This window comes from Lipotes vexillifer, unplaced genomic scaffold (genome assembly GCF_000442215.2).
Source record: "Lipotes vexillifer unplaced genomic scaffold, Lipotes_vexillifer_v1.1 scaffold182, whole genome shotgun sequence".
NCBI lineage: Eukaryota > Metazoa > Chordata > Mammalia > Artiodactyla > Lipotidae > Lipotes > Lipotes vexillifer.
In genome coordinates, this window is record NW_006798798.1 from 6,632,800 (window position 1) to 6,645,045 (window position 12,246).

At 35.2% G+C, this 12,246-nt stretch overlaps 1 protein-coding gene across 2 annotated transcripts in view; it reads left to right on the forward strand.

The window, feature by feature from the left end:
- Positions 1-5,080, forward strand: part of LOC103088269 (zinc finger protein 566) — a 32,909-nt gene extending 27,829 nt beyond the window's left edge. Inside the window, exon 5 of one of the 2 annotated variants that reach the window (XM_007471054.1) lies at positions 3,222-5,080. In XM_007471054.1, the coding sequence (XP_007471116.1) occupies positions 3,222-4,246 (1,025 nt within the window). In that variant the 3' untranslated portion in view covers positions 4,247-5,080. The remainder of the gene's footprint in view (positions 1-3,221) is intronic. The other variant, XM_007471055.1, reaches the window with a different exon arrangement.
- The last annotated feature ends 7,166 nt before the right edge of the window (positions 5,081-12,246 follow it).

The window sequence follows — 12,246 nt, forward strand, 5'->3', positions numbered from 1 at the left end:
CGACCCCGGGCCCCAGCCGCTCCGCGGCACGCGGGATCCTCCCGAAACGGGGCACGAACCCGCGCCCCCCGCACCGGCAGGCGGACCCTCAAGCACTGCGCCACCAGGGAAGCCCGGCTGCCCGATTCTTGAGAGTTTACTGAGTATAGTGGACTGTGGAATCAGCTGCTATATGGAGTAGGTTTGAGAATGTGAAGTCTGTCTGTTTCTTACAGATTTTCAATTAATTATCCTTTTTGCAACCCTTATGCACCCTAGTTTCAAGGGTACCTGGTGTTTGCATTCTTGAAAATATCTGGTATTCTACAGTAAGACTAATCTGTGACTTAGGTTTCAAGGCTCAAGGTTAATACATCATTTATTACTATTCCATCTATTCTCTAGTTTCCAAATTTTTGTTGATGCTTTTACCCCCACTCTCATTGTCCTCATGGAGTTTCTTCTTTTGTTGAATCTCATTACTATCTTTAGTGGCACTTCATGAAAGAGCAGTAATAAATGCATATATCCAATGTGCCATATTTGCAAAAGTGTGTCCTTTTTATTTTTAATTAATTAATTTTTGGGCCGCGTTGGGTCTTTGTTGCTGCGTGCAGTCTTTCTCTAGTTGCAGCGATCAGGGGCTGCTCTTCTTTGCGGTGTGTGGGCTTCTCATTGCAATGGCTTCTGTTGTTGCAGAGCACAGGATCTAGATGCATGGGCTTCAGTAGTTGTGGCATGCAAGCTCAGTAGTTGTGGCTCAACGGGCTCTAGAGCACAGGCTCAGTAGTTGTGGCACATGGGCTTAGTTGCTCCGTGGCATGTGGGATCTTCCCGGACCAGGGATCGAACCTGTGTCCCCTGCATTGGTAGGTGTATTCTTAACCATTGTGCCACCAGGGAAGTCCCTGTCCTTTTACCCTAGAGGAAATTTTTAGACATTTTTCATCAGGGAGTATATATTTAAATACTTTCTAATTGAGTCAGTCATTAAATACTTGTTGATCTTCCAATATGTACCATGTACCATGCTCAGAGTTGGATATGCATTGATGAAGACAATAAACATTTTCCTTGTCTTCACAGAACTTAAGACCTATTGAAGGAAAAGATAGTAAATGAACCTAAATAAGTATGTAATTACAAATTATGAAAATCCTGTTAAGGAAGAGAACAGAGTGCTAAAAATATAATTACAAGGAAGGTGTAATTTGGTCATAGGATCAGAGAAGACCTCAAAAAGTATGATCTTTATGTAGAGATTTGGAAAATGAGTAATAGTTACCAAGGCCAAGAGTAAAAGAAAATACCTTCTATACATAAGGAAAAGTACCTAGAAAGGTCTAAACAGGGACTAATAATTAGGAGCATTTGAAGAACTATAAAATAGGACCAATGTGGATGGAGCTTAGAAACCAAAATGGAACATAGTGTGAGATTTGGTTGAAAGGCAGGCAGGAACCAGATCATTCAGAGTTTTGTAGACCACATTCAGGAGTTTGGCTTTTATTGTAAGAGCAATAAAAGGAAACCACCAACGGATTTTAAGCAGAGCATTGGCAGGCTAATGCTATTCTAGTGACACTGATTCAAGACTACAAACCTCAAGTGGAGAAACTAGGTTGGAGGCTATTCCAGTATTCCAAGGGAGAGATATTTCATATTAGGTATAATATTGAATATAAAGGGAAGAGTGTCAGGATATATTTAGGAACAGTATTAAGCAGTATTTGCTAAATAATTATATGAGAGTAAGATGAATAAGATGGTACTAGAATGATCTTCACCTTTTTGGCTTGAGGTTTTTCCTCTGGGTCCATAGTGTGGTCTTCAAAACACTTCACTTGCCTAACATCCGTATTTTTATATGGAAATTCTTCCATAATATTATCTCCCAAATACTAAATAATTATTTAATACCAAGTATTTTTTCATGTAGTATTCCCAGTCCTTACAATGATTATAAGAGTTAGTTATCATTCCTGTCATATAGACAGACAGTTGGGGGCTCAGAAGGATGAACTAATTTGCCCAAGAAAACAAAGCTTGTAATTAACTGAGTTTGAGTTCACAACTCATACAACTGAATCTTGTACCTCTGATCTTTCAATAGCAATACAATGTCTCCCATTATATTCTTTTCACTTCTCTTTGAACCTATAAACGCCCTTCCTGTCAGTTGGTCATCACTACTACAGTGCTTGTGCACTTGTTAAGTCCTCTCCTCTTTTTTCCTAAGTTCAGAATCACAGAATTCCAAGGCATAGTATTTTCATCAAACCCCAAGCATATACCATATCGAGCCACAGAAAATCCTCCCTATATAACACTCATGCTAGGTTCATTCAGCACCTGACTTTTCTTAAGGTACTCTCCCATCTGGATTGCCACCTTCTATTTCCCTGTCATTGGTTGAAGAGAACCTAAGCCTCTAGTTACTTAATCTAGAATTTTCAGCAATGATGGAAATGTCTGATATTTGTGATTTCCAGTATGGTAGACACTAGCCATATTTGGCTATTTCTAACACTAGAAATGTGGATATTGTCACTGAGGAACTGAATTTGAATTTTTATTTAATCTTAATTATGTTAAATTCAAATAGACATATATGCTAGTAGCTACTGTAATGAACAATACAGATCTAACCAGGGCCTGGCAAACTTTTCAACAGGCCAGATAGTAAATATTTTAGGCTTGCAGTCAATGTGGTCTCTGTTGCAACGGTAGCTCAAAAACAGCCATAGACAATACATAAATGAATAAATGTGACTGTGTTCCAATAAAACTTTACTTATAAAAATTATTGCAGGGCTGCAGTACATAGTTTGCCAACCCGTGGACATTCTCCCTTAGACATATTCATTTAATCCTGACAACCACCCTATTAAGTGGTATGATCATTCCCCGCATTTTACAGTTCATGCTGTGTGCCGCTCTTATATGTGTGTTTGCATATGCTGTGAGATTTTGTGTGTGTGTATGTATGATTAGAGCCATCCTGTAACAAGGGAGTCTAAGGCATCTGTATATTTAGCAAGCTCCCATAAGTAATTCTGATTTATAGCAACGTTTAGAAACCAGTGGCTTACTTACTGTCCTCATCTTACTATGTCATCTCTCTTCACTCTTCTTTTCTTGTCCATTTTTAAAAATTTCAGTTTAATTCTCCCATTTTAATTGAAGTTTTATTTCTCCCAAACAAGAAAAATGTGAGTGATTGCTTTCATATTTTCTTTCAGTCCTGGAGTCAAGATGTGAGACCAAGAAATTATTTCTGAAGAAGGAAATTTATGAAATAGAGTCAGCCCAGTGGGAGATAATGGAAAGACTTACAAGACATGACCTTCAGTGCTCTAGTTTCAGAGATGATTGGGAATGTAATGGCCAGTTTGAGAAACAACATGGCTCTCAGGAGGGACATTTCAGTCAACTGATATTCACCCGTGAAGGCATGCCCACTTTTAGTCAACATCCATCCTTTACATTACAGCAAATCATTAGTAATAAAGAGAAATACTGTGCAACTAAGGAATATAGGAAAACCTTTAGACATGACTCACAGCTTACCACCCATCAGATAATTCATACTGTTGAGAAACCCTATGAATGTAAGGAATGTGGAAAGGCCTTTAGACATCCCTCAAGACTCAGTCATCATCAGAAAATTCATACTGGCAAGAAACCCTTTGAATGTAAGGAATGTGGAAAAACCTTTATTTGTGGCTCAGACCTTACTCGACATCACCGAATTCACACTGGTGAGAAACCTTATGAATGTAAGGAATGTGGAAAGGCCTTTAGTAGTGGCTCCAACTTCACTCGACATCAGAGAATTCACACTGGTGAAAAGCCCTATGAATGTAAAGAATGTGGGAAGGCCTTTAGTAGTGGCTCAAACTTTACTCAACATCAGAGAATTCATACAGGGGAGAAACCCTATGAATGTAAGGAATGTGGCAATGCCTTTAGTCAGAGCTCACAACTTATTAAACATCAGAGAATCCACACAGGTGAGAAACCCTATGAATGTAAGGAATGTGAAAAGGCTTTTCGTTCTGGTTCAGACCTTACTCGACATCAGAGAATTCATACTGGTGAGAAGCCCTATGAATGTAAGATATGTGGGAAAGCCTATTCTCAGAGTTCACAACTTATTAGTCATCATAGAATTCATACTAGTGAGAAACCCTATGAATATAGGGAATGTGGGAAGACCTTTGATTATGACTCACAGCTGATTCAACATCAAAATTTGTACTGGTGATAAAACATAGAATATATGAAATGTGTGCAAATGCTTTTATTTACAGCTCAAAACTATTAACATCAACTATTTAACAAAAGAGAATTTATCTCTATATTAATCCCTCTAAATAGAATAAGGTAGAAACATCTTACTTGCTGACTACAGCTTGTTCAGCCCAAGAAAAATCATGTAGGAGAAAAACCCTATGAGTAGAATACGTTTTGGAAGCCATTTAATAAAAGCCCCTATTTCCCTTGCCATCAGGTAATTCAGTCTAGTAAATACTCAAAATGACAACAGCACTTCAGGCACCTTTCTAACCTTATCTTAAACATCAGAGAATACATGCTGAAATGTAATCCTGTGATTTTCATTTTATTTTCCCCCCAATTTGTCTATAGTTGTAATATTCTTAATCTTTTAATCCATTTAAATTTATATAACTGTAAAGTCCATCTGTGTATATCATGGTTTATAAAATATCTTTATTTTTAAGATACCTTTAATACCCAAGAGCAGTGACCTCTTTATTTTTGAAGATAGCTTATTCCTTTTGCTCTTTACAAAATTTAGACTTTCTTGTTGTAAAAACGTTCATGTAATGACTTACCCCTCAGTAAATAGAGATTCTTTACTATCTTCATGGTGTTTTCCTTGTGTTGCTGTAATATCATTTCATCAAATCCCTATGGATAGACATTGTAGTTTCCTCCAGCGTTTTTGCCATTACACACAGTGCCCTGACGGGCATTCTCCCTAGGTATATCTTTGTGTCATGTCTTTTATTTTAATTGCAGAAATAATGCCTCAATATATATTTTCCTTATAATAGGTGTAAACATTACAAGTAAGGCCTTTGACCACTATCCTTGTACCCATATCCCTCCTTGTTTAGTATTTATCCTTCCTGAGCATTTTTCTATGTTTTTATACATATATGTTTTGGTAGAAATTATAAAATGGGGATAATTATAATACCTACCTCATAATTTTGTGTGAGGATCAAATAAAGAGACACAAAGTGCTTAGAATTGTGCCTGTCATATAATAAATAGATACCCACAGAATGTTGGTCATTGTTAATTGTATTCATCATTGTCATTATTAGTATTATTTGTTGAAAAGCAGCTGTTTCTACAGACCTTACTCAACATCAGACAGGATAGATAATTGAAGAAAGACCCATTGAAGGTAATGAATTAAGAAATTTTCCATCACTTACTTCCTATGGAACATGAAGTAATCCTGGGTGTTGGTGGGGAAAGTAATGTGTGTAATGAGTAGGAAAGGCTGTATTCAGACTGGTATCCTTTTCACTACATCATATAATACCTAATATAAAGACAGATGATAATATAGACAAAACATTGGTGACACTGATGAAAAAGTATGAAAAGACAAACAGCATTATGTTTGAAAATGAATATGCATATGTACATAAAGAGAAACCTTATAGTGACTGATTTTAAATGTTATACTGAATACAGTACTTCCAATACATTTGAAAACCTAAACAAAATTATTTTTTAGGAAAACAAAAATTACAGTATTGACTCAAAGAGAATTAAACTCTTGGGAAACTCATAAACACAGGTAAAAGGGGAAATTTAGCGTGAGATATAGTAGCTATTACTAATGAAGCATTAAACCCAATTTCTTTTCAGACAGAACTCTTTTTTTAAAAAATTGGGGTATAACTGATACCAACATTATATTAGTTTCAGGTGCACAACATAATAATCTGATGTTTGTATACACTGGAAAATGACCAGCATAATAAGTCTAGTTAACATCCGCCGCCATGCATACTTATAGAATGTTTTTTCTTGTGATGAGAACAGGAAAGACTTTATCAAGTATTCAAGGAACTATTTGTTATATAGAAGTAGACATCTCATAACATACTCTTAACATAATCCTGATGTTAGGTATGGATTAGGAGAACACAAACAGGAAGCTATTTTTCAGGGCCATCCATGAAGATATATACAAGCATACTAAAGAAAATAGCAAACTGTAGGTATCTATTAAATGAACAGAAATGAACCTGCATTGGGACAGTAACTGAAGAGGATCCCCAGTGCCCAGTTCCAGCTAATGAGTGCTATGAGAAAATGCAGGCCTTGTTTTGCCAGTTCTTCTGACTTTTGGGGAAAATCCAGAAATCTACATTTCAGTGTGTGATAGCCCTTGATTTTTTAAATGGCAGCTAGGGTTTTGTTTGGTTTTTTTTTAAACATGGTATGAACCAAAGATATATTGACGCTGCAGGTAGCAAGTGACCCATAGCTTACTTTTGTTCTGGACACTACAGCAGTGAGTGTGCAAAAGGCTCACAGGAGGAGTTTTTAATAGTGCAAATCCCTTAGCCCCAAAGAAACTTAAGGGCGGCAGGGGAATAGTGAAATACAAGATAATTTACCTGGAATTTCTTAGATGTGAAAAGTATTTTCAAAGATAAAGTAGCTAAGCTCCAAATACAGTTTTTTTTTAAGGATTTGATCCAGTCCCATATTTTCTACATGCAGTTTTTTATTCTCAGCATCATGTCATTTAAAAACTAGGGTATATTTTATATGTTGTAATTCCATTCTTGAGCTATATAACTGTATACACACGCAGCTGAAAATAAGAATAAAGAGTTAACCTATTGAGAAAAATAAATAGCCAGACCATCACTCTAGCAGCAAATATGTCACTGGAATTATGCATTCTGTTTTAGACCAAGGGTCAGCAAACTTTCTGTAAAGGGCCAGAAAATAAATATTTTACCCTCTGTATGTCATACTATTTCTGTTGCAACTACTCACCTCTGCCATTATAGTGTGGAAGCCTACTAAAGTTTCTTAAGAAATCCTGAAGTTTAAAAAAAAGTCCCACAGCTTAGCGTTGTTTAGGTTTAGGTTAGTGTTTGAGATGGGCCTTTACTGTGCCTCAATTTTCATGCTCAGCAAGCAGCTTCCTACATTGAATGGTACCATTCTGTGGAAGGAAAATTCATATATCCAAAGTTACTATAGATCTGTCCTTCTATGCCCCACTCTCTTTTTTCTTAGATCCCATATTAGAGGACTTTAAAAAACAAAACAAAACATTGAGCTACTTTATTTTTAACGAGGCATGAAGAAGTAAAATATTTAATAATCAATTTGAGATAAATAGAGTGAGCAACATATCTGCAGATGGTAGAATTAGTAAAGACGAGGCTGTTTTATTCTAATATCTTGCATTACACTAAAATGAGAACTAAGTGAAATTTTATATTCTTTTGTCATTTTAAAGTCATTTATTGAGTTCCTCATCTAAAATTACAGAAGTAATGCATTTGCACTTGAACCAATGAAACAATGCCAGTAAAAAGAAAAAAACAGTATCTCTGCTCCTCTCCATTCCTCACTCTCTTCCCCTCTGTCTATTTCCTTCTGAATAATGTCTAAACCTCGTGTATCTCCCCCACATACTTCTTCAAGCTTAAACAGTAACAAATAAATTATTTTAGTATTTTTTACCCCCCAAAATGGATGACACTTTATACATTTCTCTGTAGTTTGCTTTTTTACATTCAACAGTACATTTTGGATTTTCTTTCAAGTCAGTAAATGATGATTGAACTTAGTTGTTTTAATGGTTACAGTATATTCCACAGTATGGTTATACCAATACCTACTCAACTACAGTATTTCCCCAGTTGTGATATTTCATATTATCTCCTTTGCCATTTAAAATTAGTGCTGCAATAAACATTCATATATTATATTCTTGTCTATTTTATTTCTATAAAATAGGGTTCCCAAAACATTTCCAATGTTTTCCATGTTTCTTAGAAAAGTATTGCTTATAGAAAATTTCAGAGGACAAGAGGATAAAGGAAAAAAGTGCAGTTTTTCATATATGTGTTTTTGTGAGTGTGTACACACACAGATTTAACACTTAATCCATCTGGATTGATTATTATATATGGTGTGATATAGTATGTTGGCTTGTTCTCATCCAGAAATAAAGCCAATTATGCCAGAAACAATTATTAAACTATTGAACTATTAAACTATTCATCTTCTACTGAATTAAAATACTATCTATCATATATTAAATGCTCATATCTTCAGACCTATTTGCCAGCAATCTTTGATTTATACTTTTCAGTAACTTATTACTTGTAAATAAAAATACATATAATTACATAGTTTTTATTTGAAAATAAAGACAAATGTTTCTTCATTAGAATTAAAAAAATTTTTTATCCAGTTCCAGTAAAAATCCTCATTGGGATTATATTTTGAATTATTAAGTTTAAATATAGAGTATCCCAAATGAATGCATGATTGACACTGACTGGATATTCATTAATATATATGTATGTCTTGAAATTTCTTTGAGAGCTCTTCATCCTCCTTACTCTCTAATATCTTTATAATGTACACAAAATATAATATATATAGTCCTTAAGATATGCTAGTAATAATTGAAAGTTTAACATTTTATTAGGGTATTGATTATAAAGTGATAGATTCTTTTGATCTTTTATAATGTGCAGATAAAAGTTATATCCATCTCACAGTATTACGCCTATTTTCTTGTCTTATTTCATGTTGTAGACCTGATGACTGGATTTTGAGCAGGACTTCTTTTTTAACAGATTTTCCCCATTTTTACAGACTGAAGAGTTGGATTTTGAGGATAATTTCTGCTTCCTGTTTTCATCCCTACTCTTGTTTGTGTGTCATAAGAGAAATGATTTATTATCTTGGTGAAATGTATTAAAACACATAAACTACCTCCCTTTATTTGACCCTGAATTTCTCGTTTCCTGGGGCAGGCTATGATTGTCTATGCTGACTCTGCAGACCCATTCCTCTGCTGGTATATGTCCCAGTATCTAAAGTTTGAATGAAGTATTAGGTTATGCATTTTAACTCCAGGTTCAAGCTGCGTCTTTCAATAAAGCATTACCAAAAAAATGATCTATTTCTCAATCAGTCCAGAAATCAGGATGAGAGAGTTATAGCTAATTATCACCCACAAAAAATTTTCTATAGCCATTTTTGTTTTATTTCTAATTTTAATGAAAACACATTAGTTACAGTCAATATGTTCTACATTTTATTAATTTGAGTGGATAAAGAATTCATTCAAATGGTTTTGAGTTGCTCATGGAAAATCTCAATGTGCTGAAGAACAAAGATACAGAACCAGAAACAATGCTCCAAATGATGACATAGAACTTGTGTGGTGAGATCACCACTGCTGTTGCTGTACACAGAATCCCCAGCTTACACTACTGACACCATGGGTGCTGGGCTCTGTATGTTCCTGCTACTGCCACCTGTGTACCCATCACCCAGATGGAATTTCCACAGTCTTTGTTCCTTTGTACTATCAGCTTGCTGTTTGGAGAGGAGTGTGTTTGACTGCTGAAGCCTAGGTTCCATCCCTGAGCATTAGCTGCTAGGGAGACAGATACATTTTCAGATTAGTGAGGATCAGCCTCTGCTGCTTTTATATATATATATATATATATATATATTTATTTATTTATTTATTTATTTATTTATTTTTGGCTGCGTTGGGTCTTTGTTGCTGTGCGTGGGCTTTCTCTAGTTGCGGCAAGCAGCGTCTACTCTTTGTTGCGGTGCGCGGGCTTCTCATTGCAGTGGCTTCTCTCGTGGCAGAGCACAGACTCTAGGTGTGCGGGCTTCAGTAGCTGTGGCAGGTGGGCTCCAGTATTTGTGGTTCGCAGGCTCTAGAACGCAGGCTCAGTAGTTGTGGCGCACGGGCTTAGTTGCTCCTCAGCATGTGGGATCTTCCCGGACCAGGGCTCGAACCTGTGTCCCCTGCATTGGCAGGTGGATTCCTAACCACTGCACCATCAGGGAAGCCCCCAGCCTCTGCTTCTCAAAGACGGATGTTTCCCATCATAGCAAGGGTACACATGAACTGGGCAGCCAAATGAATGGCCAGCGTTTATAAGATGGCATCCCATTAATCATACATAATTCTCCCCACAGCTGAAAATGAAAACCTCACTTAAAATAATATGGCCATTCCCCCACTCAGCTGAAAATGTGCTGGGTAATGTCTATACCTCTTCTATATCTGTCAGAATCCTTTGTAGACATTCTGTAAATTTTGTCTTAAGTGGTAACAACCTACATAGAAGAAAAAGAGTAAAAAGAAATGTAATCATAATATATAGGTATATATAAATTAGTTAGATGCTCCAGTCTTCTTCTCTGTAAATGACAGTTGTGACACACTCCCTTTTAATTTAGTAGATTGGGGAGTTTTTATAGGTAAAGTGACCTAACCTTTATGAGAAAAGGATCTGAATCCTTGTTGGTTATTATAGTTTTCTATTAACTTTTACTACTGGAAATGATTTAGAAGTAGGAGTTGACCCAGGGGAATCTTTGTGTTCTATCCATGTTCCATTTGGAAATTTCAAACCTATCTTTTCCTTGAGAGCCAGGATCAATCAGCCTGGCAAACACCAGCCTACACCCTTCTTCTTTTTCCACCCCAGCCTTTGGTCTGTTGTCCAGGGTCACAAGGAGCTCTAAATAGCCAAGTTATAGGCTCACTTTACATTTTATTGGAATCACTGTTGTGTCCACTGGTGAAAGTATTTCTTCATATATTCTCTACATTATCCTTAGACAATGTTTTTGATATTTAGGTTTGACTTTCAGAATATGCTGAGATTTGATTATGATTTATGGTCTCGATATAAGGTGAGGGGAGCATGAGAAAAGTAACACTATTGCAAGATAACTACATCAGACAAGATCTTCAAACAGGTATCTCTATTAATGCATCTTGGCTTAAAGTTTAGGTTGTCTGCTAGTAGTATAGTTACATGAATTGCTTATTGTTTGTATGATATAATTTAATTTCAATTAATTAAATTTCAATTTTTTTAATTTCAATTTTTTGTATCCTTAAGTTATAGATGTGTTTTCTAAACACAATATAGTTGCATTTTAAAAATTCAATATGACATTCTTTGTCTTTTAAATAGAGTATTAGATCTAATTTATTCAATGTAATTACTGATATATTTAGCTTTAAGTCTACCATCTTTAATCTTTCGTTTATTTTTCCAATTCTATGTTCTTTTTTTCCTCTTTGTTTTCTTCATGATTTTAAAAATTGTCATTTTGTTTTACCTCTATTATTGGAAATTCTACATACTATTTCTATGCTTTAAGGGTTACTTCAGAAAATATCATGAATATTAAAACCTATCAAGTTCTAAAACTGTTCATATCTTTATTCACTCCCATGACAATAGAACATACTTAGAGTACTTTAGCTACATTTATCCACCCATATACCAATGTAGATTATTGTTTTCTTGCATATTTATTATCTTTTTTTAACCTCATAGACATAATTTTTTATAGTCAATGTTCATTTACATTTGCCCCCATAATTCCTATATTGCTTTTCATTCATTCTTGTTTCTCAACACTTCCATTGGGGATCATTTTCCCTATGTCTCATTATTATTTTATTTCAGTGGATAGTATTTTATTTCAGCTATCATTCCACTCTCCTAACTTTCATGGCTACTGTGAAAAGTCAGCTGTCAGCCTAATGGCTAATTTGAAGGTAATTTATCCTTTCTTGTTTGCTGTTTTAAGATTTTCTCATTGTCTTTGATTTTATGCAGTTTCTCCATAATGGGTCTAGGTTGAAGGATTTGAGTCAATGGTTTAGAGACTGTCATCATCTTTAGAAATTGGTCACTTATTGTTTCTTCTAATATTGAAGTTTAGTTGCAACTCCAACTCTATCTGGCTTATCTTTAAACTCTCTTTTATATATAGCCTCATTTTGTCTCTCTGTGATAGATTCTGTGTATTTTTATCTTTCTTCCATTTAAGTAATTCTCTTTTCTGTTTTGTCCAATTTTGTACCCAACCTGTACAATAAGTATCTAATTTCGGTTATTGTACTTTTCCCGTATGAAAGTTTTACTTTGTTCTTTTTCAAATCTGTAATTTTTATAGTTCCCTACA